This window comes from Theobroma cacao, chromosome 1 (assembly GCF_053813885.1).
Source record: "Theobroma cacao isolate CCN51 chromosome 1, ASM5381388v1, whole genome shotgun sequence".
NCBI classification, from domain to species: domain Eukaryota; kingdom Viridiplantae; phylum Streptophyta; class Magnoliopsida; order Malvales; family Malvaceae; genus Theobroma; species Theobroma cacao.
This window is the reverse complement of record NC_142639.1, coordinates 4,588,470-4,616,420: the sequence shown is the minus strand read 5'-3', so window position 1 is coordinate 4,616,420 and position 27,951 is coordinate 4,588,470. Positions and strand designations below refer to the sequence as shown.

General features: G+C 37.0%; 5 protein-coding genes, 1 long non-coding RNA gene and 1 other non-coding gene across 9 annotated transcripts; 3 read left to right on the top strand and 4 right to left on the bottom strand.

Annotated features, from left to right (window-relative positions):
• Positions 1 to 16: 16 nt before the first annotated feature.
• Positions 17 to 7,667, bottom strand: LOC18611464 (mechanosensitive ion channel protein 2, chloroplastic-like). The gene is given in 14 exon segments (XM_088806146.1): positions 17 to 1,113; positions 1,712 to 1,768; positions 2,424 to 2,537; positions 2,650 to 2,817; positions 3,027 to 3,125; positions 3,991 to 4,152; positions 4,413 to 4,479; positions 5,004 to 5,114; positions 5,236 to 5,333; positions 5,443 to 5,566; positions 5,930 to 6,093; positions 6,770 to 6,829; positions 6,943 to 7,159; positions 7,530 to 7,667. Coding segments are annotated over 13 exon segments (2,235 nt in total). The 5' UTR covers positions 7,021 to 7,159; positions 7,530 to 7,667; the 3' UTR covers positions 17 to 180.
• A 313-nt stretch (positions 7,668 to 7,980) lies between these two features.
• On the top strand, positions 7,981 to 10,007 carry LOC18611463 (thioredoxin reductase NTRB-like). Its single transcript, XM_007047727.3, has 2 exons — positions 7,981 to 9,195; positions 9,812 to 10,007. The coding sequence occupies exons 1-2, from the start codon at positions 8,136 to 8,138 to the stop codon at positions 9,880 to 9,882; spliced, it is 1,131 nt and encodes a 376-aa protein (XP_007047789.3). The 5' UTR covers positions 7,981 to 8,135; the 3' UTR covers positions 9,883 to 10,007.
• Positions 10,008 to 10,459: 452 nt separating this feature from the next.
• LOC18611462 (mechanosensitive ion channel protein 2, chloroplastic-like) lies at positions 10,460 to 18,394 on the bottom strand. Of its 2 annotated transcripts, XM_007047726.3 has the most exons (14): positions 18,241 to 18,394; positions 17,483 to 17,699; positions 17,309 to 17,368; positions 16,460 to 16,623; positions 15,975 to 16,098; positions 15,768 to 15,865; positions 15,533 to 15,646; positions 14,942 to 15,005; positions 14,533 to 14,682; positions 13,558 to 13,668; positions 13,182 to 13,349; positions 12,955 to 13,068; positions 12,244 to 12,300; positions 10,460 to 11,645 (listed from the first exon to the last, which is right to left on the bottom strand). In XM_007047726.3, exons 2-14 carry the CDS (start codon positions 17,558 to 17,560, stop codon positions 10,713 to 10,715), a joined length of 2,235 nt encoding a protein of 744 aa, XP_007047788.3. In that variant the 5' UTR covers positions 17,561 to 17,699; positions 18,241 to 18,394; the 3' UTR covers positions 10,460 to 10,712. The 2 variants fall into 2 exon arrangements, with proteins under 2 accessions (XP_007047788.3, XP_088662260.1); XM_088806134.1 differs by lacking the exon at positions 13,182 to 13,349.
• Positions 18,395 to 18,583: 189 nt separating this feature from the next.
• LOC18611460 (uncharacterized) lies at positions 18,584 to 19,889 on the top strand. The gene is made up of 4 exons (XM_018119853.2): positions 18,584 to 18,745; positions 18,853 to 19,024; positions 19,272 to 19,388; positions 19,486 to 19,889. The coding sequence occupies exons 1-4, from the start codon at positions 18,633 to 18,635 to the stop codon at positions 19,606 to 19,608; spliced, it is 525 nt and encodes a 174-aa protein (XP_017975342.2). The 5' UTR covers positions 18,584 to 18,632; the 3' UTR covers positions 19,609 to 19,889.
• Positions 19,890 to 20,401: 512 nt separating this feature from the next.
• Positions 20,402 to 25,005, bottom strand: LOC18611461 (basic helix loop helix (bHLH) DNA-binding superfamily protein). Of its 2 annotated transcripts, none has more exons than XM_018119786.2 (2): positions 24,802 to 25,005; positions 20,402 to 24,199 (listed from the first exon to the last, which is right to left on the bottom strand). In XM_018119786.2, the coding sequence occupies exon 2, from the start codon at positions 24,159 to 24,161 to the stop codon at positions 20,631 to 20,633; it is 3,531 nt and encodes a 1,176-aa protein (XP_017975275.2). In that variant the 5' UTR covers positions 24,162 to 24,199; positions 24,802 to 25,005; the 3' UTR covers positions 20,402 to 20,630. The 2 variants fall into 2 exon arrangements, with proteins under 2 accessions (XP_017975275.2, XP_007047787.3); XM_007047725.3 differs by having other exon boundaries at positions 20,402 to 24,167.
• Positions 25,006 to 25,712: 707 nt separating this feature from the next.
• LOC148764446 (uncharacterized) lies at positions 25,713 to 26,765 on the top strand. The gene is made up of 2 exons (XR_016023212.1): positions 25,713 to 25,882; positions 26,008 to 26,765. It is a non-coding gene; the product is annotated as an uncharacterized LOC148764446 (long non-coding RNA).
• LOC148764447 (U5 spliceosomal RNA) lies at positions 25,752 to 25,864 on the bottom strand. The gene has a single exon (XR_016024371.1). It is a non-coding gene; the product is annotated as a U5 spliceosomal RNA (small nuclear RNA).
• Positions 26,766 to 27,951: the final 1,186 nt, after the last annotated feature.

The window sequence follows — 27,951 nt, the reverse complement described above, 5'->3', positions numbered from 1 at the left end:
ATTGCCGAGCCTTTCAAGATAAACAGATTTTGAAAATTAATAATGAAAGAGTGATCAGAAGAAAATATACACGTATGGGACAATTTGATGAAAATACAGCTCCACAGTGTAGGTGTCAGGAGAAGTGTTAGATAATTCAAGTACATGGCTCAGGGGATGAGTAGTTAGCTTTCACATACATCACAGTTCGTCAGGGGTACTAGGAGAGGACCGAACCTGACCATCTTTCTTATCCTCAGCAGTGGATCCACTTCCATTCCGGCTTGCAGAAGCCATTTCTTTTGCATCTGCTGGGGATGGAGTCATCCCTTCTTCAATGGGTAGTGTTCTCTTTGAGCCCTCTAATGCAACACCAAGAACTGTATTTTCCTCCAACACAGGTCTTGCTATTGGTGGCTGAGAGACTGGCAGCTTCTCACCTTCCTGTTTTGATTGGAGAGGTTCTCGTAACCCACCTGCTTTGTCAATACCAGCATCTGATGAGGATACTGAAGGATTATCTAACTTGCTACTCTGCCTTGCAATTTTCTGTTGCTTGTCAGTGACCTTTTTGTTTTGGGGCAAATTATCAGAGATTGAATCGAGAACTTTTTGGTCAGGACTATATGTTTCAATGGCATTAGAACTTGTTTTCGGGACAGATTTTGATGGTGATTTCATGCCTACTTTATCATCTGTCTTGAGATCAGATGTTGATGCAAATGCAGCCTTAAGGTCCTCCTTGGTGTCAGAATTTGGAGTTTCTCCAATCTTGGCATCTGCTTTGGGTTCAATTGATGGTGCTCCTTTAGCCTTGGAGACAGGCTTTGGTGTTGCTCCTGCCTTGTCTGCTTTAGTGTCAGCACTAGGCCGAGCTGTGGTTTTACTGTCTTGTTCTCCGGCTGGACGTGAGGAACGGCCTTTTGTTCTATTTTCACCGTTGATCTTGTAAGACGGTTCAATGAGTAACAGAGGCCTGTTAGATGGCACTCCACCACGGCTATAGACAGAGTCTGCAAATGGTATATTCTCCAAGTCAGCATCACTATAAATTTTCTGCAAAGTGCGAATTGATGTGGCAAGCCGGGCACGCTGATGGCTGATGACTCTAAGGAGATCCAAAAGTATAGCTTCCTGAATCACAACCACAGAGACAAATAATGGATCCACTCAAATATATCAACCGTAAAAGAAGATACTTTCGCTGACAAGAAATATTCTAAAAATAATCAAAAGGCTTCTTTTTTAATAACAAACCAACAGAAGTTATAGAATGTTACATCAGCACCCTAATGCAGGCATATACCAGCAAAAAAAGGACAAACGAAAGGATAAATCTATAAAACTATTGCTTGTGATAAAGAGGATAACATCTATGAAAGGCTTCTTGAGCAGCCTTCTAATAAAATATACGCAAACTTAATTCAACAGAAAACTGTGCGTAAGTTGTCTTTAAATATTTATTTGTTATACCTCTCCAAATGCTGGACAGTGATTCATTTCAGATACTTGTTTGATATAATTGATTATTTTAATATTCTCTGGGATCTGTACCAAATTAATTATACCATACTGGCAAGCATTTACTGCTGCCGACAAAGTTATAAGCAAATTTTTCTAGCATGTTGTACTACAGCCATTGTCATTGATGCACCCAAACACCCTGAAATCCAATTGCACAGGCCACATTCATCATTAAAAGGTAGAAATTTCAATACAAATATCCTCTTACCTTGACACATAGATACTCTTCAAGATGGGAAGTCCTTACAAAACAGGACACCAGTATCTGTCAAATAAGAAAGAATGACGGAAAGAAACTCATCAGACATAGATGATAGACACAAGCTTGCACAATATCTAATGCATCTAAGATGTCAGGTCTCAGTGCCCGTAATAAGATTCATGTTTATTCTCTTCTCATTTTATAAATCTTCAAAATCTTAGATTATTGTTGCTCATTATACCAGAAAGGGGCAAACCATAAATATGTTTATTATACCTCTTGTCAAAAGTTTTAAGAGAAAGAAACTAAAAATGGTAGTTCTTGAATTATACAGATGCTTAGAAATGCTTAAAGGAAATATACATAGACCATATCAATAAAGTATAAAAATTGAAACATCACTAAAAAAGGCATCAGGAAAAGGTCAGTACTCCGAGGTTGATATGATTCGACTTTAAAGACAAAGCACCTGCTACCATAAACAGATTGCAAAATGCCTTTTGGTTGGTAAGATTTGAATGGAAAAGGTATCTAACCACATCACACCCTCATACCACTTGACATAAAATATAAAAAGACACTGGATGAGGCAAATCCTTTTAATGTCTTGCGACATTGCTGACAAAAGAATCTATCAAAGAGTGATGATTGGAAAACAATTCACCAAGTCATGATGAAAGGAATGATCACATAAAAAGTTCAGATGTTCAACACGAACCAAAAGAGCCTGATTTTCAGGATTGACATTTTCTAGAAATACTCTTCTGTGCAATCTCTGCTGCTCAACCTGAGGATTCTTGGCCAAGACCTTGCGCATGTCGGCAACTATATTCTGCACAAACAAAGGGATCCACAAAAAATGTATAAAAAGGAAACACTCTAAATGCAATTCAATGTCTCCAAAGGTGAATTAGAATTTATTACATGCTGGGATAACTCCTTACATTAATCTTATTGATATCCAAGTGACTGATGGCCAGGTGAGTTTTAATGCGCCAATGAGTTTTCTGACTGAGATTTCTCACAACATTTACTGTAAATTTATGGTTTGGAATATGAACGGCTTCACGGTCTTCCCCTCTTACTATTGTTGGTGACCACCAACCAACATGCTGAATATGAAAAGAACATTAAGATCCATATAAGAAAATCTTCAAATGATGCCTGTTGCTTTTTCAGTGCACTAAGGGAATCACATCATTAAAACCCAATCATAATTTGGAGATCTAAAACAAACACCATAATCATAAAGTATATTTAAGTAAGATGTCCACCTTTTTCTCTAAACAGCTTTATTCAGAGACAGGGCTCAAATACAAACCTCAACGGTACCAGAAACTCCATATCCCTCAATCTTTGTTTCAACCCATTCATTCATAACAAAAGGTCGAGTTGCATGAATCATTGCACATGAGAGAAATTTGTGAATATCTACAATAACATACAACAAAATGTCAAGCACTGGAAAATACATATACTGATACAGACAATAAAGGGATCAAGAAAAGTCAAGATTAACTTTCAAAAAGTTTGGAATCCTGATCTTTATTTCATCTTGGACTGGTTTAGGACAGGAAAAAGATAAAACAAAAAAGTACTAGTTTTATGTTTCATATGTTAAAAGTTGTGGGTTTGATTTCATTTCTTGTTTTCCTGGGGTTTTCTGGGATACTCTAGCAATTTCCAACTTAGCAGAAAATCCCACGATTTGATCCTAAAGGGTTTATTTTACAGTTTCCTTCTGTTATTGTTTTAATAGTTCAAATTTTGGTGGTTTCCTATCTCTAAGTCCTTGTGAGAAAAGGACTGCTAGAACACTATAAGTAAGTACGTTATCTCTTTCAATTGATAAAGAACAAGTTTAATATAATTTTGCAGATGTTATCAATGCAGGATCAGTTATGCTATCTCAGGATTGTATGAAGCGATTTCTAACTGTGGGTGTGGAGCATATATCTTTATCTTCTTCTTCCTCTTATCCCTTATTTCTAGCATTGTTTCAGATTTACGACCACTCCTTAATCAGTCTCTTTAAACCTACCAAACCTTTACCAAAGCTACCTCCAAGTTCAACCACAAGTTCTTGCCCACCATATAATCAGATTTTTGTATGCAAACCCACATTCCTGTCCTATATCACCTATAATATTCTTGCTAAAATGCAGTTAAAATAAAGTATTTTTACTTTAAAAAAGAAGAAGAAAGAATTGTCCATTGGTACCACCAAGAATGTGAAGCATATTCCAGAAAAACTATAAGTTGCAATGAATTAGTATGAAAATGATATTTAGGTGTACCTCACGACCAGCAAGAGTCAGCAAAACTGTCCCAAGACCTCCAGCAGTTAGCCACTTCTGAGTAGAGAAACCAAGCAACTCCATGAACAATGACACAGCGGCGATCCAAACTGCAGAGTATATAGCTTTCCCTGCAAACTGGAAACCCATCTGCCGAAAGAACGAGAGAAGTTTATGAATTAGTTAGAACACATCACAATTTGGGCTACCTTAATACAACCAAGAAAAGTATGTACATAAATAAACGTAAAGAAAGGTAACTGATGTGTAGTATAGGTCTCTCTGTAATGAATGGAGGCACCAGAGTGACACTTCGCATGCACTTCAATTCTTTTGCAATAAACAATAGCAATAACAAGAAGATTAGTAATCAAATATCAAATGGTTTATGCTACAGCAATGGCACCTACATTTCTCGTATCATCAATGGTCTCGTTTGTCTCCATGAAGAATTTCTGCAGTTGCTGAATCATGCTGCATGGAAGTGTTTTAGAAAACAACTATCAAGAAGTATTCAACTAGGTAAACATTATCAACATTGAGAAATCAATTTCAGTAGAACAAGATTCAGAAAAATTATAGATCCAACGACAAATCAATTCATACTTCATACTGGCCCTAGATGTGCGCAACACATACCTTCCCCCATGTTTCTCCTCACAACTTTAGCTGTCACCATTTTCCTCCTAACAAAATTTTAGTTGATATAGTTGGAAGGTTATATTTATCACTTTCATTAGACTATTTTAGAGAGAAACATTTGTAGGAAACAAACTGGAAGTGGATTGCTTTCTTTTTAGCTCTTTTTTTTGAATAAATATAAGTGGACTTCAGCAACAAATTCACTGATGAGCTCACCAGCAACAAAGCAATGTTTGTCTGTTATATTAAATAATACTAAAATTTCAAAAAAAATATTAAATAATACTAAAGCCAGAGACCATCCTCATAAAGCATTTTATGATGAAAGATTTAAACAGAGAAGAATGCATGCTCAGCTAGATAAGCACTATGCGAAGGCCAGCACAGTTGACAATGATCTGACAAAATTTAAAAGCCGTTGCTTAACAACTTGGCTAGCTTCTGAAGGAAATACTAATGGATCCAGTGTTCTGCAAGAAGTACCCAAATAACATGCATGCTTATTGAACGCTTGAAACTAGATTTTGCATTTTATAACAGCAAAATACAGAGCTCCTTTTGCATTTCAAAAACACATCATGATAGTGGCACCTGCATATGAGTATTGCTCCAGTCCACAGCAGCAAAGGTTGAATATAAGAGGTTGTAATATAATGTGTTCTACTCTTCTTCCAGCTATTATCACTCTTCTGCAGGTAATCTTAGAGTATTAGATAATGCATTGACCCAATTTGGCCAGACGTATATTAACCATGGTAAATAACAGAATTAAGCACCAACTTCAAGGAGTGCACATACATGAAAAGGGAGGCTTCTACTCTGTCGAATAAGTGGTGCAACACCCCATAGGGCAAAAATTATAATACTGAATGCTGGAACCAACTTAAATACAAGAGGACTACCTTGTAAGATATTATATGACCTGCATGATACGAAGGGCTTAATATTAACTGCAATTAAATCATTGCAGTTTGTAAACATTAAAATAATACCCAAAAGCAACCTTATTTTTTTTACAGAATTATACAATATGCTTGTCATGGAAACATGAAACCACATGTAAATATAAATTAACTGAAGCAGAAGAAAGTAATTACTCCTAAATAATAGTTAGAGACATGTTTAGAACTTGAATCCTAGTAAAAAGTAATACTAGAAATGCTGAAATAATAAGAAAATGCATTTATCCGTATGAAATAGATAACCACACAAACGATCCCGAAGTTCAATAAAACAAATATGCTTGCACATTTAAGTAAATGACTGAACAGGGGAAAAAGGGCACCTTGTCACTGCAACAGATACAGCTTTTACACCAGGAAGTTCAAATATCTGGCCTGGTGCTCGAAAAGCATGACACCTAAAAGCATTGTTTCTGTATGGAACAGAATGTATTGGCCTGTACAAACTGTCAGAGAGGCGAATTCTCCAAGAATCTTGTTGCAGAACCTGTGGCAAAAAGGGAAGAAGACAAAGATATCCTCAAACATCACTAAAAATTGAAAAAAAATCTCGATAACACCTTTCGAAGGGATACAAAGCAGTGTACGGCATCAAACTACAATTGCAATTATATAATCACTAATATAGACGATAAAACCAAAGGTTTCAGCTTCTAAGAGTCTATGGGGATAGCCAAGTAATATTTACGTGAAAAGTTAAAAGGAGAACATAAATCTAGCCTTTCATCCAGAATAATTCTGACAATATAGTTCAATCACTGAAATAATAACTGTTAAAGTGATTGAGAGATTGAAATAGACAAATTAATGACAATATGCTACAATGCAGAAACGCTTACCTGCAATTTACACTTCGTGAGAGTTTCCATGCACTTTGAAACAATGATATTGACAAACAAAAGCTATCATATTAATGTCCATTCATACAAGTAATGCATCTATAATTAACTTGGCTTAACCAAATTTGAAGCAAACCACAAAAACCAAGACAAGACAGCTAAGAAAACTTAAGCAACAAGAATATATTGCAGATATGCATGCACTTGATAAGGCGACACCTTTTCTTCTTTTTGACAATTCAATGTTCATAATCTCAGTCACCTAACAGCAGAGAAACAGTATCCTAAACAAAGAAGCACCAGTCTTAGAGCTGGAAGTCATACCAAAGAACGAGATGAGAGGGTAGCACTCAATAAATGCGACTTGCTCCTTCCCATTACACTGAAAACACAAAACGGTAAAAGAAAAAAGAAAAATTCAAATACATAAATTAAAAAAATACGCCAAACAGCATACAATATGCTTTCTTAGGGACAAGGAGGGAGGAATCCTGTACCTTAAACTTTTTATTGTATCCCTGGTTCCTGCGAAGTCCCAAATCATGGGACAATTGCAAAGAACCAGCAAGAGACATTGCAGGAGTGAGACCGCTCTTTTACAGGGTGTCACGAGTAGCATAAGCCCCCAATGTATTCCAGCAATAGCTAAGATTTACACTCCAAATCGATATTAATAAAGGGAAACACTTTTCCAAAATCTCACAACTCTTCAACCTGCCATAGAAAATTGCGAATTTCATGAGGCAGCAAAAGATAATAATTTTTTTATTAATAATAGTATAATCAGTAAGAACAATAAAATATTCCTTAAAGCCCAATCAATTTCCAATTCGAAAATTTCAAAATTCCACCACAGGGTAACATAATTTTGAGCGGTAATTTAACCAAACAAAAGGGAAGAAGAAAATGAAGACAACTTTAATTATTAGAGACGGAGAATCGATTCTGATAAGCCAAGATTACATAAAATCAAGCAAAAAAAATTAAAGAAAAATACTTTCATCAGTTCAAAATTGTAATGAAAAAAAATAAAGCAGACAAAAGCAATGAAAATAATAAAAAAAAACAAAAAATTTCTACTCACAGGCAAAGTTCTAAGTATCCGAGTTAACACGAATCTTAAATATAATTATCAAAAACAAAGTGAGAACAAAGCTACATATGAGAAAGTTTCAAGTGAATTCCAAGTTTGGAAATGAAGAATCTTCTTAAAAAAGCATAAAGAAATAGATACATAAATTCTAAAGGCTTTGGAAATAATAGTTACTTTAAAGAGGAAGAAACGACGACGGAGCGGAGAATTTAACATTCATATCCTTGCACGTATTTTATTATAGGCACATAAGGGAGAAGATACCAAGGCAAGAAAGGAAAGAAACTTGAAACGGGTTACTACGTATATACTTACTTAACACAAAGAAAGTCTGGAAGAATCTGAGAGTAGCTAACAATCAAGCATTGCATTTGCATATACATAAATATTGGTAAGCAATTGGCGAGTTGGATTCTCACAAGTCACAACCAATACAAATACTTATACCTCACAAACAAATCTCCCTTCTTTTAAATAAATAAACTAGACTTGTTTTGGCGCCAACAACTACAACTGAAAACCCCCCAAAAGAGAAGAAAATTAGAAAAAAAATATAAAATAAAAAGGTCCAAAAATCACGCGTCCATCAAAACCCAAATGAATTACCGGTCTAACCCTAGCAGGCTGAAAACCTTGTGGAGAAAAGCCCGCACTTTGGTTGGCCTCGCTACCACTTCCGCTGCAGCAACCGTTACCGCCGCAGTATCTTTTTCCAACTCCGCCACTTCTGCCATGGACTCTCCTCTCAGGACAAAGGTTTGCATCATCGGCAGTGGGCCCGCTGCCCACACGGCCGCCATCTACACCGCCCGTGCTGAGCTAAAGCCCATTCTCTTCGAGGGCTGGATGGCTAACGATATCGCCCCTGGCGGTCAGCTGACCACCACAACGGACGTCGAGAACTTCCCTGGATTCCCAGACGGCATCATGGGCATGGAGCTTATGGACCGCTGCCGCAATCAATCGCTCCGCTTTGGCACCGCCATCTACACTGAAACCGTCAACAAGGTTGACCTTTCTTCGTCTCCGTTCAGGATCATCACCGATGCGAAAACCGTCCTGGCTGACTCGGTGATTGTGACCACAGGGGCTGTAGCAAAGCGGCTGAATTTCCAGGGTTCAGGGGATGGGCCAGGGGGCTTTTGGAACAAAGGAATCTCAGCTTGCGCGGTGTGTGATGGGGCGGCCCCAATCTTCAGGGACAAACCTCTGGCAGTGATTGGTGGGGGTGACTCTGCAATGGAGGAATCCACCTACCTCACTAAGTACGCTTCCAAGGTGTACATCATTCACCGGAGAGACACCTTTAGGGCGTCCAAGATCATGCAGAGCAGGGCTGTTTCCAATCCTAAGATAGAGGTGATATGGAATTCGGTGGTGGTGGAGGCGTATGGGGATGGGGAGAGAGGGGTTTTGGGAGGGCTCAAGGTGAAGAATCTGCTCACTGGCGAGGTTTCTGATTTGAAAGTTTCTGGCTTGTTCTTTGCCATTGGGCACGAGCCCGCCACCAAGTTCTTGGAAGGCCAGCTGCAGCTTGATTCAGATGGCTACATTCTCACTAAGCCAGGTACAACTCAGACCAGCGTGCGCGGCGTTTTTGCTGCTGGAGATGTCCAGGATAAGAAGTACAGGCAAGCTGTTACTGCTGCTGGCACTGGTTAGTCCTTTTACCTTCACATGTTTGTTGTCTTCCTTGATTTTCCTTACTCTTTGATTGTGATCAACCATCAAGCTTGCTTACATGACATAAACTGGCACGGATTGCATAAGCTAAGAAGCAGTCGCCTAAGGCATAGATTGGATATTTGCTTGTCATTTTACATGTAAGAATAAGATCTAACCAAACATTAATTTATCGTATGTTCCATCTTTAGATGAATCTTCACTCCTTTTCTCTTTGAAGAACGAGAAAATTAGAAAACACATGCGCTTGCAGGGGAGGGACCGGAGAACTCTTCAACCTCACTTTAGACTCTTGAAAACTTGGTGACATGGTTCTTTTAGAAAAAAAGCTACTGTAAAATTCATGATGGCGGACATATTATGAAAAGGAAATAAGCTGCAGAATATTTCCAATCACTGGCTTATCATCTGCAATTGCTCTGTTTGTATACTTTCCATGATAGTAGTTCCTATGGCAAACTGAAATGCATTTCCATTTGAATCAGCAAAATTATGATTTTATGTACATAACATGCATATTTGCTGCTACATTAAGTTTTGTTTATTCTCATCTAGCCGACTTGAAATTTGTTTGTTTTGCAACTATGCAGGGTGCATGGCAGCCTTGGAAGCGGAACATTACTTGCAAGAGATTGGATCTCAGGAGGGCAAGAGCGATTGATGAGTGATGTCCCAGGGGATTTAAAAGATGCTTTATTTAGAAGCAAGTTTGTTGTCTGGATCAATATTAGAATTGGCATTGTTATTGATATTCAATATCTGCTTTTAATGAAAGTAGATTAGCTATGTCTTGTCTATTATTATATTTTTACTAAGCTGCAAAGAGTTCAATTACTAGAGAGAATGGGTGATCAATTGGGTAGAGGATTGCTTTTCTCTCATTTTCCCTTTGCCGGCCTTGTTTCCGTCAAGTATTCCGGTGGGTCAAAGCTCAGACTGCTCTCTGCTGAATTGACTTTTTAATGCACGGTCTAAAGATCAGCCATGGGTTTGCTTTGTTTGAAGGCTGTGGTTCATGGAGTTCTGGATTCATTAACCACAATGAAATCAAGAGAAGAAAAAAAGGGAAAAAGATAAACACGCAACACAGTCGGCAACTTCTAATGACAGCGTGAATGTTGCTCTGCTTCTGTAGAGCAGCAGCCAGTATACTTGCAGAGCAACTAATCTGCTCAATTGCAGTCCTAGATTATTTGCCAACATCTTGGTCTAATGAACCATGCAAAACCAGCCTCAAATTGCTTTTAATATTGATTGATTCTACAATATTGATTCTACAATCATCAAAAATGTAAAATGGAAAATGATATATTGCCGAGCCTTTCAAGATAAAACAGATTTTGAAAATTAATAATGAAAGAGTGATCAGAAGAAAATATGCACGCATGGGACAATTTGATGAAAATACAGCTGCACAGCGTAGGTGTCAGGAGAAGTGTTAGATAATTCAACTAGTTGGCTCAGGGGTTCAGTAGTTAGCTTTCACATACATCACTGTTCGTCAGGGGTACTAGGAGAGGACCGAACCTGACCATCTTTCTTATCCTCAGCAGTGGATCCACTTCCATTCCGGCTTGCAGAAGCCATTTCTTTTGCATCTGCTGGGGATGGAGTCATCCCTTCTTCAATGGGTAGTGTTCTCTTTGAGCCCTCTAATGCAACACCAAGAACTATATTTTCCTCCAACACAGGTCTTGCTATTGGTGGCTGAGTGACTGGCAGCTTCTCACCTTCCTGTTTTGATTGGAGAGGTTCTCGTAACCCACCTGCTTTGTCAACACCGGCATCTGGTGAGGATCCTGAAGGATTATCTAACTTGCTACTCTGCCTTGCAATTTTCTGTTGCTTGTCAGTGACCATTTTGTTTTGGGGCGAATTATCAGAGATTGAATCGAGAACTTTTTGGTCAGGACTATATGTTTCAATGGCATTAGAACTTTTTTTCGGGACAGATTTAGATGGTGATTTCATGGCCACTTTATCATCTGTCTTGAGATCAGATGTTGATGCAAATGCAACCTTAAGGTCCTCCTTGGTGTCAGAATTTGGAGTTTCTCCAATCTTGGCATCTGCTTTGGGTTCAATTGATGGTGCTCCTTTAGCCTTGGAGTCAGGCTTTTGTGTTGCTCCTGCCTTGTCTGCTTTAGTGTCAGCACGAGGCCGAGCTGTGGTTTTACTGTCTTGTTCTCCAGCTGGACGTGAGGAACGGCCTTTTATTCTATCTTCACCATTGATCTTGTAAGACGGTTCAATGAGTAACAGAGGCCTGTTAGATGGCACTCCACCATGGCTATAGACAGAGTCTGCAAATGGTATATTCTCCAAGTCAGCATCACTATAAATTTTCTGCAAAGTGCGAATTGGTGTGGCAAGCCGGGCACGGTGATGGCTGATGACCCTAAGGAGATCCAAAAGTATAGCTTCCTGAATCACAACCACAGAGACAAATAATGGATCCACTCAAATATATCAACCGTAAAAAAAGATACTTTCGCCGACAAGAAATATTCTAAAAATAATCAAAAGGCTTCTTTTTTAGTAACAAACCAACAGAAGTTATAGAATGTTACATCAGCACCCTAATGCAGGCATATACCAGCAAAAAAAGGACAAATGAAAGGATAACTCTATAAAACTATTGCTTGTGATAAAGAGGATAACATCTATGAAAGGCTTCTTGAGCAGCCTTCTAATAAAATATACGCAAACTTAATTCAACAGAAAACTGTGTATAAGTTGTCTTTAAATATTTATTTGCTATACCACTCCAAATGTTGGACAGTGATTCATTTCAGATACTTGTTTGATATAATTGATTATTTTAATATTCTTTGGGATCTGTACCAAATTAATAATACCATACTGGCAAGCATTTAATGCTGCCGACAAAGTTATAAGCAAATTTTTCTAGCATGTTGTACTACAGCCATTGTCATTGATGCACCCAAACACCCTGAAATCCACTTGCACAGGCCACATTCATCATTAAAAGGTAGAAATTTCAATACAAATATCCTCTTACCTTGACACATAGATACTCTTCAAGATGGGAAGTCTTTACAAAACAGGACACCAGTATCTGTCAAATAAGAAAGAATGATGGAAAGAAAATCATCAGACATAGATGATAGACACAAGCTTGCACAATATCTAATGCATCTAAGATGTCAGGTCTCAGTGCTAGAAATAAAATTCATGTTTCTTCTTTTCTCATTTTATAAATCTTCAAAATCTTAAATTATGTTGCTCATTATACCAGAAAGGGGCAAACCATAAATATGTTTATTATACCTCTTGTCAAAAGTTTTAAGAGAAAGAAACTAAAAATGGTAGTTCTTGAATTATACAGATGCTTAGAAATGCTTAAAGGAAATATACATAGACCATATCAATAAAGTATAAAAATTTAAACATCACTCAAAAAGGCATCAGGAAAAGGTCAGTACTCTGAGGTTGCTATGATTCGACTTTAAAGACAAAGCACCTGCTACCATAAACAGATTGCAAAATGCCTTTTGGTTGGTAAGATTTGAATGGAAAAGGTATCTAACCACATCACACCCTCATACCACTTGACATAAAATATAAAAAGACACTGGATGAGGCAAATCCTTTTAATGTCTTGCGACATTGCTGACAAAAGAATCTATCAAAGAGTGATGATTGTAAAACAAGTCACCAAGTCATGATGAAAGGAATGATCACATAAAAAGTTCAGATGTTCAACACGAACCAAAAGAGCCTGATTTTCAGGATTGACATTTTCTAGAAATACTCTTCTGTGCAATCTCTGCTGCTCAACCTGCGGATTCTTGGCCAAGACCTTGCGCATGTCGGCAACTATATTCTGCACAAACAAAAGGGATCCACAAAAAATGTATAAAAAGGAAACACTCTAAGGGCAATCCAGTGTCTCCAAAGCTGAATTAGAATTGATTACATGCTGGGATAACTCCTTACATTAATCTTATTGACATCCAAGTGACTGATGGCCAGGTGAGTTTTAATGCGCCAATGAGTTTTCTGACTTAGATTTCTCACAACATTTACTGTAAATTTATGGTTTGGAATATGAACTGCTTCACGATCTTCCCCTCTTACTATTGTTGGTGACCACCAACCAACATGCTGAATATGAAAAGAACATTAAGATACATATAAGAAAATCTTCAAATGATGCCTGTTGCTTTTTCAGTGCACTAAGGGAATCACATCATTAAAACCCAATCATAATTTGGAGATCTAAAACAAACACCATAATCATAAAGTATATTTAAGTAAGATGTCCACCTTTTCTCTAAACAGCTTTATTCAGAGATGGGGCTCAAATACAAACCTCAACGGTACCAGAAACTTCATATCCCTCAATCTTTGTTTGAATCCATTCATTCACAACAAAAGGTCGGGTTGCATGAATCATTGCACTTGAGAGAAAATTTGTGAATATCTACAATAACATACGACAAAATGTCAAGCACTGGAAAATACATATACTGATACAGACAATAAAGGGATCAAGAAAAGTCAAGATTAACTTTCAAAAAGTTTGGAATCCTGATCTTTATTTCATCTTGGACTGGTTTAGGACATGAAAAAGATAAAACAAAAAAGTACTAGTTTTATGTTTCATATGTTAAAAGTTGTGGGTTTGATTTCATTTCTTGTTTTCCTGGGGTTTTCTGGGATACTCTAGCAATTTCCAACTTCGCAGAAAATCCCACGATTTGAGCCTAAAGGGTTTATTTTACAGTTTCCCTCTGTTATTGTTTTAATAGTTCAAATTTTGGTGGTTTCCTATCTCTAAGTCCTTGTAAGAATAGGACTGCTAGAACACTATAGTAAGTACGTTATCTCTTTCAATTGATAAAGAACAAGTTTAATATAATTTTGCAGATTTTATCGATGCAGGATTGGTTATGCTATCTCTGGATTGTATGAAGCGTTTTCTAACTGTGGGTGTGGAGCATATATCTTTATCTTCTTCTTCCTCTTATCCCTTATTTCTAGCATTGTTTCAGATTTACGACCACTCCTTAATCAGTCTCTTTAAACCTACCGAACCCTTACCAAAGCAACCTCCAAGTTCAACCACAAGTTCTTGCCCACCATATAATCAGATTTTTGTATGCAAACCCACATTCCTGTCCTATATCATCTATAATATTCTTGCAAAAATGCAGTTAAAATGAAGTATTTTTACTTAAAAAAAAAGAAGAAAGAATTGTCCATTGGTACCACCAAGAATGTGAAGCATATTCCAGAAAAACTATAAGTTGCAATGAATTAGTATGAAAATGATATTTAGGTGTACCTCACGACCAGCAAGAGTCAGCAAAACTGTCCCAAGACCTCCAGCAGTTAGCCACTTCTGGGTAGAGAAACCAAGCAACTCCATGAACAATGACACAGCGGCAATCCAAACTGCAGAGTATATAGCTTTCCCTGCAAACTGGAAACCCATCTGCCGAAAGAACGAGAGAAGTTTATGAGTTAGTTAGAACACATCACAATTTGGGCTACCTTAATACAACCAAGAAAAGTATGTACATAAATAAACGTAAAGAAAGGTAACTGATGTGTAGTATAGGTCTCTCTGTAATGAATGGAGGCATCAGAGTGACACTTCGCATGCACTTCAATTCTTTTGCAATAAACAATAGCAATAACAAGAAGATTAGTAATCAATATCAAATGGTTTATGCTACAGCAATGGGACCTACATTTCTCGTATCATCAGTGGTCTCGTTTGTCTCCATGAAGAATTTCTGCAGTTGCTGAATCATGCTGCATGGAAGTGTTTTAGAAAACAACTATCAAGAAGTATTCAACCAGGTAAACATTATCAACATTGAGAAATCAATTTCAGTAGAACAAGATTCAGAAATATTATAGATCCAACGACAAATCAATTCATACTTCATACTAGCCCTAGATGTGCGCAACACATATCTTCCCCCATGTTTCTCCTCACAACTTTAGCTGTCACCATTTTCCTCCTAACAAAATTTTAGTTGATATAGTTGAAAGGTTATTTTTATGACTTTCATTAGATTATTTTAGAGAGAAACACTTGTGCAAAACAAACTGGAAGTGGATTGCTTTCTTTTCAGCTCTTTTTTTTTTTGAATAAATATAACTGGATTTCAGTAACAAATTCACTGATGAGCTCAACAGCAACAAAGCAATGTTTGTCTGTTATATTAAATAATACCAAAATTTCAAAAAAAATATTAAATAATACTAAAGCCAGAGACCATCCTCATAAAGCATTTTATGATGAAAGATTTAAACAGAGAAGAATGCATGCTCACCTAGATAAGCAATATGCGAAGGCCAGCACAGTCGACAATGATCTTACAAAATTTAAAAGCCGTTGCTTAACAACTTGGCTAGCTTCTGAAGGAAGTACTAATGGATCCAGTGTTCTGCAAGAAGTACACAAATAATATGCATGCTTATTGAACGCTTGAAACTAGATTTTGCATTTTATAACAGCAAAATACAGAGCTCCTTTTGCATTTCAAAAACACATCATGATAGTGGCACCTGCATATGAGTATTGCTCCAGTCCACAGCAGCAAAGGTTGAATATAAGAGGTTGTAATAAAAAGTGTTCTACTCTTCTTCCAGCTATTATCACTCTTCTGCAGGTAATCTTAGAATATTAGATAATGCATTGACCCAATTTGGCCAGACGTATATTAACCACGGTAAATAACAGAATTAAGAACCAACTTCAAGGAGTGCACGTACATGAAAAAGGAGGCTTCTACCCTGTCGGATAAGTGGTGCAACACCCCATAGGGCAAAAATTATAATACTGAATGCTGGAACCAACTTAAATACAAGAGGACTACCTTGTAAGATATTATATGACCTGCATGATACGGAGGGCTTAATATTAACTGCAATTAAATCATTGCAGTTTGTAAACATTAAAATAATACCCAAAAGCAACCTTATTTTTTTTACAGAATTATACAATATGCTTGTCATGGAAACATGAAACCACATGTAAATATCAATTAACTGAAGCAGAAGAAAGTAATTACTCCTAAATAATAGTTAGAGACACTTAGAACTTGAATCCTAGTAAAAAGTAATACTAGAAATGCTGAAATTATAAGAAAATGCATTTATCCATATGAAATAGATAACCGCACAAACGATCCCGAAGTTCAATAAAACAAATATGCTTGCACATTTAAGTAAATGACTGAACAGGGGAAAAAGGGCACCTTGTCACTGCAACAGATACAGCTTTTACACCAGGAAGTTCAAATATCTGGCCTGGTACTCGAAAAGCATGACACCTAAAAGCATTGTTTCTGTATGGAACAGAATGTATTGGCCTGTACAAACTGTCAGAGAGGCGAATTCTCCAAGAATCTTGCTGCAGAACCTGTGGCAAAAAGGGAAGAAGACAAAGATATCCTCAAACATCACTAAAAATTGAAAAAATATCTCGAGAACACCTTTCGAAGGGATACAAAGCAGTGTATGGCATCAAACTACAATTGCAATTATATAATCACTAATGTAGACAATAAAACCAAAGGTTTCAGCTTCTAAGAGTCTATGGGGATAGCCAAGTAATATTTACGTGAAAAGTTAAAAGGAGAACATAAATCTAGCCTTTCATCTAGAATAATTCTGACAATATAGTTCAATCACTGAAATAATAACTGTTAAAGTGATTGAGAGATTGAAATAGACAAATTAATGACAATATGCTACAATGCAGAAACACTTACCTGCAAATTACACTTCGTGAGAGTTTCCATGCGCTTTGAAACAATGATATTGACAAACAAAAGCTATCATACTAATGTCCATTCATACAAGTAATGCATCTATAATTAACTTGGCTTAACCAAATTTGAAGCAAACCACAAAAACCAAGACAAGACAGCTAAGAAAACTTAAGCAACAAGAATCCTACATGCATATTGCAGATATGCATGCACTTGATAAGGCGACACCTTTTCTTCTTTTTGACAATTCAATGTTCATAATCTCAGTCACCTAACAGCAGAGAAACAGTATCCTAAACAAAGAAGCACCAGTCTTAGAGCTGGAAGTCATACCAAAGAACGAGATGAGAGGGTAGCACTCAATAAATGCGGCTTGCTCCTTCCCATTACACTCTGAAAACACAAAACGGTAAAAGAAAAAGAAAAATTCAAATACATAAATTAAAAAAATACGCCAAACAGCATACAATATGCTTTCTTAGAGACAAGGAGGGAGGAATCCTGTACCTTAAACTTTTTATTGTATCCCTGGTTCCTGCAAAGTCCCAAATCATGGGACAATTGCAAAGAACCAGCAAGAGACATTGTAGAAGTGAGACCGCTCTTTTACAGGGTGTCACTAGTAGCATAAGCCCACAATGTATTCCAGCAATAGCTAAGATTTACACTCCAAATCGATATTAATAAAGGGAAACACTTTTCCAAAATCTCACAACTCTTCAACCTGCCATAGCAAAATTGCGAATTTCATGCGGCAACAAAAGATAATAATTTTTTATTAATAATAGTATAATCAGTAAGAACAATAAAATATTCCTTAAAGCCTAATCAATTTCCCATTCGAAAATTTCAAAATTCCACCACAGGGTAACATAATTTTGAGCGGTAATTTAACCAAACAAAAAGGAAGAAGAAAAGGAAGACAACTTTAATTATTAGAGACGGAGAATCAATTCTGATAATCCAAGATTACATAAAATCAAGCAAAAAAAATTAAAGAAAAAAACTTTCATCAATTCAAATTGTAATGAAAAAAAATAAAGCAGATAAAAGCAATGAAATCAAGAAAAAAAAATTTCTACTCACAGGCAAAGTTTTAAGTATCCGAGTTAACATGAATCTTAAATATAATTATCAAAAACAAAGTGAGAACAAAGCTAAATATGAGAAAGTTTCAAGTGAATTCCCAGTTTGGAAATGAAGAATCTTCTTAAAAAAGCATAAATATATACATAAATTCTAAAGGCTTTGGAAATAATAGTTACTTTAAAGAGGAAGAAACGACGACGGAGCGGAGAATTTCAGGCGTCGAAAAGCTTTCCCCAGAAATTCAGAGACTAGCTCTTCTCGATTTTTTCTACCAGGAGATTCGTTGAGAAAGGCAGAGAGAGAGAGAGAGAGAATTAACCTGTGCCGCGCACTATGCGCCAATGATGTACGCTCGCGAAATTATATTTGCTAAAGTGGTGAATAGTTAGCCACGTGGATTGCCACGTTGGCATCCGTGGCGGCTCGTCCCTTTCTTTTTGTTGCGAACAAAAGAAAAAAAAAATCTATCAGTCGCTGTTTTTTCGTTTTTTTTTTTTTATAATTATGGAACTGGATGTAAAACGGCTGCATAAGGTTGCGTTTTGGAATTTGCAAGCGAGCGAGAAACATGGGAGGGGAGGAGAAAGCGAAGAAGGAAGCGCTGGAGATTATCAGCCAATTCCAGAAGCTGCCTCGTTTGGTCGTATTCGATCTCGATTATACTCTCTGGCCTTTTTATTGGTACAATTTCCGCTCCAATTTCTAACTGTTAATAACTACTATTTAGAAATTGTAGGAAATGTGGTGGTGATCCATTTTATTGTTTTCTTGATGTTGATTGTTGTTAGTGAGTGCTGCGATGAGGATGAAACGCCGTATCTATATCAGCATGCTAAAGCCATATTACTTGCCCTGAAGGAGAAGGGAATTGATATTGCTATAGCTTCTAGATCACCAACTCCCCAAATTGCCAAAACTTTCCTCGATAAACTAGGAATCCGGTCCATGTTTGTCGCTGAGGTGAGGGACGATTCTTGTCGTTCTTTTTATCTCGTCCTTGTGTCGTTTATTTGATTACTATTTACCACCATATATGTTTTAATTTCTAAGCACTTTTAATGGGATAGTATGGTATTAGCCATTAGGTTGTGCTTAAGATGAATGAAGGGCTCATACCTGGAAATGATTCGTTTTCGTGATTGGGGTTTTACTTCTGTTAAATTGGGTTTTTAATGGACGGTTTGTTCCATTTTCACATGTGTTATAGGAGATATTCTCGAGTTGGACACATAAAACCGAGCATTTTCAGAGAATTCATAGGAGGACTGGTGTACCATTTAGTTCAATGCTGTTCTTTGATGATGAGGATAGGAACATAGAAGCGGTAAAATTTTCTCTTATGATGGACAATTAATGCTCGGTTTCTTAACTGCTGAAGTTTTTATACCCTCGTTTTCTAAATCTGTTTATGGTTTTTGCAGGTATCAAAAATGGGAGTCACTAGCATCTATGTTAGCAATGGAGTAAACTTCAGAGCTCTAAGGCAGGGATTGTCAGAATTTTTGCAGAAATCTGAACCATCTAGTGGGAGCAGGCGTGAGTAAAATTTTCCATTGTTGTATAATAATCCATGATAATGATATCAGCCTAAAACCATTGATTATGTTAGCACCAAATGCCATCTAGTTACCGTATTCTTATTCTGCATTAAATTGTTCTGTGACTGTTCTGCATGCTGCATCTATTTCTCATTTGCTGTGGCATGACAGCAGATATATTTCACACATTGTATTGTTGTTCAAAATTCTTGACAAACTACTTGAGAATGAACAAAGAGGATCTAGCAATCTTTTTGGTTGTTGGAATGGAAACACTTGACCTGCAAGTTTAGGTTATTTTTGCAGGCTTTTGTTCGTTTTTTGAACACATTAGAATACAAGTGCTGGTGCTTTTATCTTAACCTTTAATGTTTGGGAGCACAAAATGTTTTATCAAGTCGATAACTTAAACAGTCCACAAGAAAGGGTAAGAGCATTTCATCATTGTTTTTCAGAAGTGCAATTAGGCTGGTTTTTGAAAAGATGTTTGGTGACACTAGAAAGGAGAATATGCGTACAGGGATGCTAATTTTAGACTTCAATATCTTAATTAAAACTGATTCATAACAGTGTGAAGCTGCATTTTTTTCTTGATAAATTTGCATTCCACTGCTAGAAACATGTGAAGCCTTCAATGGAGCATAACAAATTTCTTATTGAAATGTTAGCTCTTTGGCCACAGGATGGGAATACATGTATTCAACAAGCTTTTCTGAAAATTAAGTACTTCAGCAACAACCATCCACTTCCACAGAGAAGGAGAAAATCTGAAGATAATATGATAAATTATGAACTGGTTCTTCAAAATGAAACAATGAATCATGTGGTCAATTGTTACTGGCAGATACAAACGCTTATACAGGCATGAATCTGTCATATACAAAGCTGAAAAGGAAGACGAAGTCCATGCTTTAAACTGCATGGATTCTTCCGGAAAAACTTAGTTAATGGGGGCAAAAAAGAAAAAGAAAAAGAAAACCGTCAATCACACAAGCTGTATTGATAATAGCTTCTTTCCTTAGTTGCAGTTAGTTGAGCTGTCTAAATGGTGATCTTTCTTCAATGGCGGAATCAGGTTTCTTGGTTGCCGGAGAAGGAACAGGACTATTCTTGTTCTCTTTTAGAGAGTCAAAAAGTTCATCACCACCTTTCAAGCCTGAAGTGTTATTGTCAAAAGACTGCACTATCCTTCCCAAGATTCCCATCAGCTGTGCGTCTTCACTGGAGAACTCACTGATCTTGTCACCTAGGCCCCCAATGAATCCGAACAAACTTTCCCTCTCCATTGACAACTTCATGATGTCTTCGAGCAAATTTGTCTTTTCACTCTTAAACTCCTCAACCAAAGCCTCTGATGTTTTCAGCCTTGCCTCCATCTGATCAGCCAAGTTCTTCATTTGCAGACGCTTTGCTTCCAATTCAGCTTCAACATTTAATGCTAGCTGTTTTGAATCAGACAGGGATTTTTCTTGCGATAACAATTTCTCCTGTACAATATGAATGTCATCCTCCAACTCCACAATCATTAATTTTTTCTCTTCAATTTCTAGCTTAGCCAGAATCTCAGCTCTGGCAATTTTTTCATAAGCTTCGTGGACCAAATTAATCTGTGCCTGCTTCTCAGCGAGCTCTGAGGAAAAGGAATTCAATGAGCTATTAAAATCTTCTTCCATTGACCTGACAGCCTGCATGAGACCATCTATTCTCTGATCTTTCTCTTCTACAAGCCGCAAAAGATTTTCCTTCTCATGCTCAAATTTTCTCTCTGCGCCTATATGTGCAAATGCAGCACCTTCCATTTCCCTTCTAAGTGATTCTTCTTCCAGCAACCCAATCTCTTTCTGGAGATCCTCTAAGATCTTGTCCTGTTCTCTTGTAATTTGAAGAATGCTCTCCTCTGCAGAACTCACTGCTTCTAATTCTCTTGTTTTGAGCTCTTGCTCTAGTGACACTATCTGCTGCTGGAGATTAACTATTCTCCCTTCCTTCTCTTCTGTTATACGGATAAGGTCTTGCTTGATAGTTTCTCCAACCTCCACTTGCGCAAGAAGAGACGATTCTAACTTTTTACGCAGTTCCTGGCTTTCTTCAAGGTCAGCTTTTAACCGCTCAGCAATAGTTTTCCATATCCACGATTCAAATTCAATTTCATGTCTTTCACAAATTTTCTCAACCAATTCAGAATTTGCTTTGTCCAAAGCATTGCAAACTTCTGCTAGTTTCCTTTCTGAGTCACTTTCGATCTGCGACATTTGCTTTTCTAATTGAATTTGGCACTTAGATGACTCCTCAAACATTTCTTTGTACCTGTCAAGTTCTTTCTGCCTCAGGGCCCACTGCTCTTCTAAGTGATCTGAAGATTCAATCCTCTTCTTTAAATAAGCTGTCCTCTCACGTTCTTCAGCCAATTCAAAGTTTGCAGTTTCTAAAGCATCACAAACTTCTCGAAGTTTCTCTTCATATTCATTTTTCATATGCACCGCTTGCTCTTCCAACTGACGTTGACTCCTAGATGTTTCCTCAAGCAAATCCTTATACCTCTCAAGCTCTTTCTGTGTCTGGAGCCACAGAAATTCAATTTGATCCAAAGACTCAACCCTCTTCATCAATGAAGCTGCTCTTTCTCGTTCTTCTGTTAATTCAGATTTTGCTGCTTCTAAAGCATCACAAACTTCCTGAAGTTTCTCTCTGGATTCACTTTCCATCTGCAAAGCTTGCTTTTCCAAGTGTATTTGACACCTAGATGCTTCCTCAAGCTTTTCTTTATACCTCTCAAGCTCTTTCTGCATCAGGAGCCGCTGTCCTTCAATAATATCCAAGGACTCAACTTTCCTTAACAAAGATGCTACCTTCTCCTGTTCTTCAGCCAGTTCAGAATTTGCCACATCTAAAGCATCACAGACTTCTCTAATTTTTCCTTTTGAATCATTGTCCACCTGCAAAGCTTGCTCTTTCAACCGAAGTTGACACCTGGATGATTCCTCCAGCATTTCTTTACATCTGTTGAGCTCTTTCTGCATCAGCTGATGCTTATCCTCAAGTTGTTCTAAGGTATCAACCCTCCTGGTTAAAATTGCTGTCCTCTCACCTTCTTCTGCAATGTCTCTCTGAGCATTCGCCAGAGCAGTATTTTTGATCTCCAGCTGCTGCCTCAGAATAGAAAGATTCTCTACCCTCTCTTTCTCATAGAGGCCCAGCTCAGCCTCAACATTTGCAAGTTTCAATTGGGCCTCAGACATTCCTGATTTCATCAGTAGTAACATCACAGAAATCTCTTCATTCTGCAATTTCAACTGCACAGCTGAAGAAAGGTAACCTTCAAGTTCCATTTCAAGCACTTTGAAAGCGGCATCTTTTCTCTCCAACTGAGAGCTGTAGTCATTTAATTTCTTGGTCATTTCCTCCCGCTGAGAGTTCCATTCAGCTTCTTTAGCCCTAAGATTTGCTGAACACTCCTTGTGCATCTGCTCCACACTTTTGAGCTTGTTTTTCAGTTTTGAAAGAGAAGAAGAACTTCCAGCTTCCTGAAATCGGGCTTCCTGGAGTTCTCTGACGGATGTCATCAACTCTTGATTTTCTTGCTCCAGTTTTGCTGCTCGATACTCCATTTCCTTGTAAAATGATTCCTTTGTGCCCAATAGATGTCTCAGAGTTGCAACTTCATTATCCCTCTGGGAATTCAAGCAGTCCAGTTGTGACTTTGCATCCTGGCATTCAGCAAAAATATTTTCAAAGCGTGTTTTGAACTCTGAAATTTCAACTTCCAGGTACTTTCTTCGTGTTTCTTCATGAGCCAAGGCTTGGTTGCACATTTGTAACCGGTTTTGAAGATCTCCTGTAATTCGGATCTGAGAATCTAATCTTGTCTGCAGCGAACAAATCTCATCAAGCAATGTTGATTTTTCTTGCTCCCACTCTTTCTTACTCACCTTGAACTGATCTCGAAGCTTGTCGTGGGCTTCTTCTAGGTGTTTGAACTGCTCCTTTTTCCATTTTAGCTGATCTTCAACCTTCCTCTTGCCTTCCTCTACCTTGACCAACAGATCATCTCTTTCTCTCAGCTCTTTTGGGTTTTTGGCCTTTTTCTCTGCTTCTGAGCGCTTCTTCTGTGAAACTGACAGGTGTGCTTTCAGACCTTCAATCTCCGCCTTAAGCACATTAATTTTTTGTTCTTGATCTATATTCTTCTCATTTGCCTCATCTAAAGCCAATACCAACCTTCTATTCTCCTGCTCCCAGTTTTGATTCTTCTCATCACGCTCAACTCTGAGCTTAGCATTAGCAGCAGTCAATTGCTTGATGATAGATTCTTTTTCATTCAGACTGGATTTAAGATCTTCATTCGCTTGCTTCACCACCGAGATTTCTTCTTCTTTTTCAAGAAGTTCTTGAGCCTGCTTCTCGATTTTTGAACTCCCTTCTTGGATTTTCATTACCTGCTTATTCTGGATTTTTTTCAAATGCTCACATAATGCTGATTTGCTTTTGAAATCTGCCCTTAGCTTCTCATTCTCAACTTTGACTTCATCTAGCTCTTCATAAACCTTCTCCATTGCCATTTTTTCCTGAATATATATTTTCAGATTACAATTTACACCTGTTAGTAGGCAAAGCACAAATCTTTTTAGCTAAAAAGTTTACGTTGATGTTAAAGCTAACATTATGTCCCAAAGATAATGACAGATTATTAATTGAAATCGTTGCTGTAGCTATTCCATAAGCATATAAATATTATCTGTCAGAATTCCTTTGACATACAGAAAATGTTCGTGCTTTAAACTGAATCGTAATTTTTTAAAAAGAAAAAATTAAGATCTAATGTCATTTTCTTTTCTACGTTTTTCCAGGAAAGCAAACGGAGTGCAAATGTAAGATCTAATTAAACAAACAAATGAAACATTGAAACTGAAAATATCAAATAACTAAAACCCTAAAGCCACATGATACAAAATTAACGAGATTTTTAAAGAAAACTTTCACAATACAACAAATTAGTAATTACAACGAGCAGTTAATAAGATAATTATTGTTAAATTGACGAAAACTAAGCCAACAAAATAACTAATTCTCAGTTTTCCCCTACATTTTGAACTTTCTTGGCTCTTTTCTTGTTCTTTTCATGGGAGGTGCAGTGGTTTCTTGAATTTCTCAGTAAACAAACGGAAATAACGAGAATATAAAATGACCTTAGAAATGTACCTGGTTTTCTGATTATAGATTTGTCATCTGAGGGGATGTCCGATAAGTTTTTTCTTTTCTTGGGTAATTTTCTGGTTCTGGAAATTTTAAAATCGCGAAGAGAAAATATGCAGAGCGGAAGTGAAAAGAGAAAGAAAGTAAATGAGAGTGCGGTTCAAAAAGAGCCGTTAAGAGTGAGGGTGGTCATGGGAATTTAAAATTTTTGGGACGGAGACTTGACGGCGTTGGCCTTGGATCCATTATCCGATTCTCTCTCGTTTCCAAAAAGTTGGGGATGGCCCGGTGGGGAGGTTTAGAATCATGATTTTGAATGAGACTAGCCGTTAGGTAGTGGAGGTTGCATTGGGTTGGACTTAGATGGGTCAGTTGCTATGGGCCTTTGAATTCACTCCCTTTCATTTATAACGATCTCATTTTTTATATGCCTTAGTAACAAAATTGGTTTATTTGTTATTTTGTAAATATATTTATTTATTTATGTAATATTCAACCCAAAATCTCAAATCCTAATCGTTAGGCTGCATACTTGTTATTGTTATAAAATCAATTTTCTAACAAATATTAATCATTTCAAACTATTATTCAATACATAGGCAATGAATTTTTTTTACTTTACAAATGGATTTAAAAAATAATTTATTGAGATTATTATAAATAAATTTATGACAGTCAAATAAATTCACTTTAAAATTTCTTTCCATAACATATAAAATACTAATTCTTAATCAGTATATAAAATAGTAATCTTATGATACATTTGACTCTTTAAGCTTTAAGAGTAACCTACTCCAAAATCTCCAATAATTTGTAACAGGATATTTCTTCTCCAAGGCAGTAGTGAATTGGCTTACGATGTACTTTCACATCACTTGGCTAATCAAACAAATTAGTTGCACTCCACTCTTTAACTCGAACGCCTATTAAACTTTAAACTAGAATTGTAGGGACTCATCCACATCAGAGAGCCCTCCAAAAATTGGCGTATGCCGCTATCAGCGGCGAGCACACGGTATTCTTTAGTAAAAGGCGAAAGAATAGTTCGCTCTGTGCTCACCGCACGGCTCCGTGTCTACGTCGAGAGGTTAGCCTTTAGTATATATGATTGCACTTGGAGTGTTGGCTTTGGTATCCCATCAATGTGGGATTGAGCGGTAATCAGGGCTGCTTCTAAGTTTCATATGGTCCTACTCTTTTTATCTTTATCAGGACCGCAGGCGGAAGGGGACCGCGAGTTTTATGAGGTCCCCCTAAGCGGAGATAGAGATGAAATGAGTTGGCCTTGTATGTATAACCAGGAGGAACCAACTCCATTCTCAAGAGAGCCAAGACAAGGAATGTGGATAAAATCCAAGAAACTTTGGCTACTATTGAATCCTCATTATTTTTCTAATGGTTGAGGTTCTAACAGTTGTGTAATTTCGTAAATTTCATATCATGGTCTTCGCAGAAATGTATTGCTTGTTGAGTGAGAGGATAATCTCCACAGGGAGCATATCAACCAAACTTTGATTGTCTTCGTCATCAAGAATCTAAGAACAAATCAAAAAAGATGCCAGTGATGACAAGCAACAATGGGACCCTCTTCTCTCTGTATTCAGGTGGTGAAGTATTCAACTACAAGTAGATCAATCAAAGGATGATACGAGCAAATCATTTGAGGCAGAAAATCATGTGCAGAGACAAGCAAGCAAATTCCCGGATCAGCAGACTTTGTCCTTGTGCCACACATGGTCTGGGAGAGTACAAACCAGAAACCACATGCTCTTGCCACTCAAAAGATGCTTGCTGCTTACCTTGTGTCAACACCAACTTTCTCTGCTTTCTCATGATGTGATCATGTCATCAAATATTGACTATCGATTTATAGCTAACCACATGCCTATTTGTATTTGTTTTAGTCCCCTTGTGGATCAGCTTTTTTGGTGCCTATGTCTAAAACTCTAGACATCTTCAAAGTGCTGCAATTTCAAGTTTCTGTGCATTCATGTGCTAGTTCCTAACCATTTATTTCCTATTGCACAGAAGTAATAATATCTACTGTATTGAGTTTTAGCCAGGTTTCTTTTGCTTCAAATTCTTTGTCTCCTAATTAAGCTTCAACTTTTTGCAAATGAGTTCTATTAATTACTAAATGATATGGACCTTGAGAATGTAATTGCTAAAGCCTTTAAAATAAAAGTTTCAAACCTTTGTTTGATACATGGGAGGAAAGAAATTAGGACTAGTTTAAGGGTTAATAATCATAGATAGATAATACAGCAACTTGTGATATAATTAAGGTTGCATCAATGGGGCTATTAGGCCTTGTTCTTCAATAAATTTGGTCTCTTTGGTATACCACAACTCCACACAAAAAAAATATTATAATATAAATTAATTTATTTTTAATCATATAATTAAATGGAAAACAATAGCTTTTAGTGGCTAGAAAGGAAATAGAAAAATATTGTCCCACGAGCTAATGGCACTAAATTAAAGAACATGAAGCCTCATCATCAATGTCATCACTTTAGAGTCTGGGGTCTCTTTCAGCACAAATGCAAATGAAGAAGAAGACAAAATATCTAATGAAGATAAATAAACCATCTTGCCTTTTCAAACGAGAAGAAATTAAAGAGGTTAATAAATAATAAGGCCAAATTATGATTACTAATCATTCCATCATAGTCCTAACCGGCCAAATTAAGGAGAGGTCATGATCATAGTTGTTGAAGTTACTACAACCTATGGAGGCAAATTTCTAAAAGAAAAAACAAGAAGACACTCTGTTTATTTGACAAATTTAAGATAAACTTTCCATTGAATTTCATGTATTAGGTGCACTAAGTGAGGGGTGTATATTTGATTTGGATACAATTTTTCTCCCCAATTGCCGATATTATTCTCTTTTTTCCTTTAGTATTTAATGTCATGAATAATTAATACTTCAAATCATTATCCTTCATATCATCGTATTAATATTCACCCATAAATTTTCGGTTCTCGTGGATATGACCATGAAGTAGTAAAGGGAAGATTAACAAAAAATTAAGGGCCCTTATCCCCCACCCGATACAACTTCACACTAATAACACTTTCTTTTGTTTTTAATGAAAATAAATGCATTAATAGTTATAATTATAATCAAACAACTTTTAACAATTAAAAATT

Excerpts from the sequence above, each read along its gene's own strand:
- LOC18611462 (XM_007047726.3), bottom strand. The coding sequence starts at position 17,560 with ATGTCTCTTGCTGGTTCTTTGCAATTGTCCCATGATTTGGGACTTTGC. Across the intron at positions 16,624-17,308 it reads CCCTCTCATCTCGTTCTTTG|GTTCTGCAGCAAGATTCTTG; the intron begins GTATGACTTCCA and ends TTTTTGCCACAG. Across the intron at positions 15,006-15,532 it reads TTCGCATATTGCTTATCTAG|CATGATTCAGCAACTGCAGA; the intron begins GTGAGCATGCAT and ends ACTTCCATGCAG.
- LOC18611461 (XM_018119786.2), bottom strand. The coding sequence starts at position 24,161 with ATGGCAATGGAGAAGGTTTATGAAGAGCTAGATGAAGTCAAAGTTGAG.
- LOC18611463 (XM_007047727.3), top strand. The coding sequence starts at position 8,136 with ATGAATTACCGGTCTAACCCTAGCAGGCTGAAAACCTTGTGGAGAAAA. Across the intron at positions 9,196-9,811 it reads TGTTACTGCTGCTGGCACTG|GGTGCATGGCAGCCTTGGAA; the intron begins GTTAGTCCTTTT and ends GCAACTATGCAG.
- LOC18611460 (XM_018119853.2), top strand. The coding sequence starts at position 18,633 with ATGGGAGGGGAGGAGAAAGCGAAGAAGGAAGCGCTGGAGATTATCAGC. Across the intron at positions 18,746-18,852 it reads ACTCTCTGGCCTTTTTATTG|TGAGTGCTGCGATGAGGATG; the intron begins GTACAATTTCCG and ends GATTGTTGTTAG. Across the intron at positions 19,389-19,485 it reads AGGATAGGAACATAGAAGCG|GTATCAAAAATGGGAGTCAC; the intron begins GTAAAATTTTCT and ends TGGTTTTTGCAG.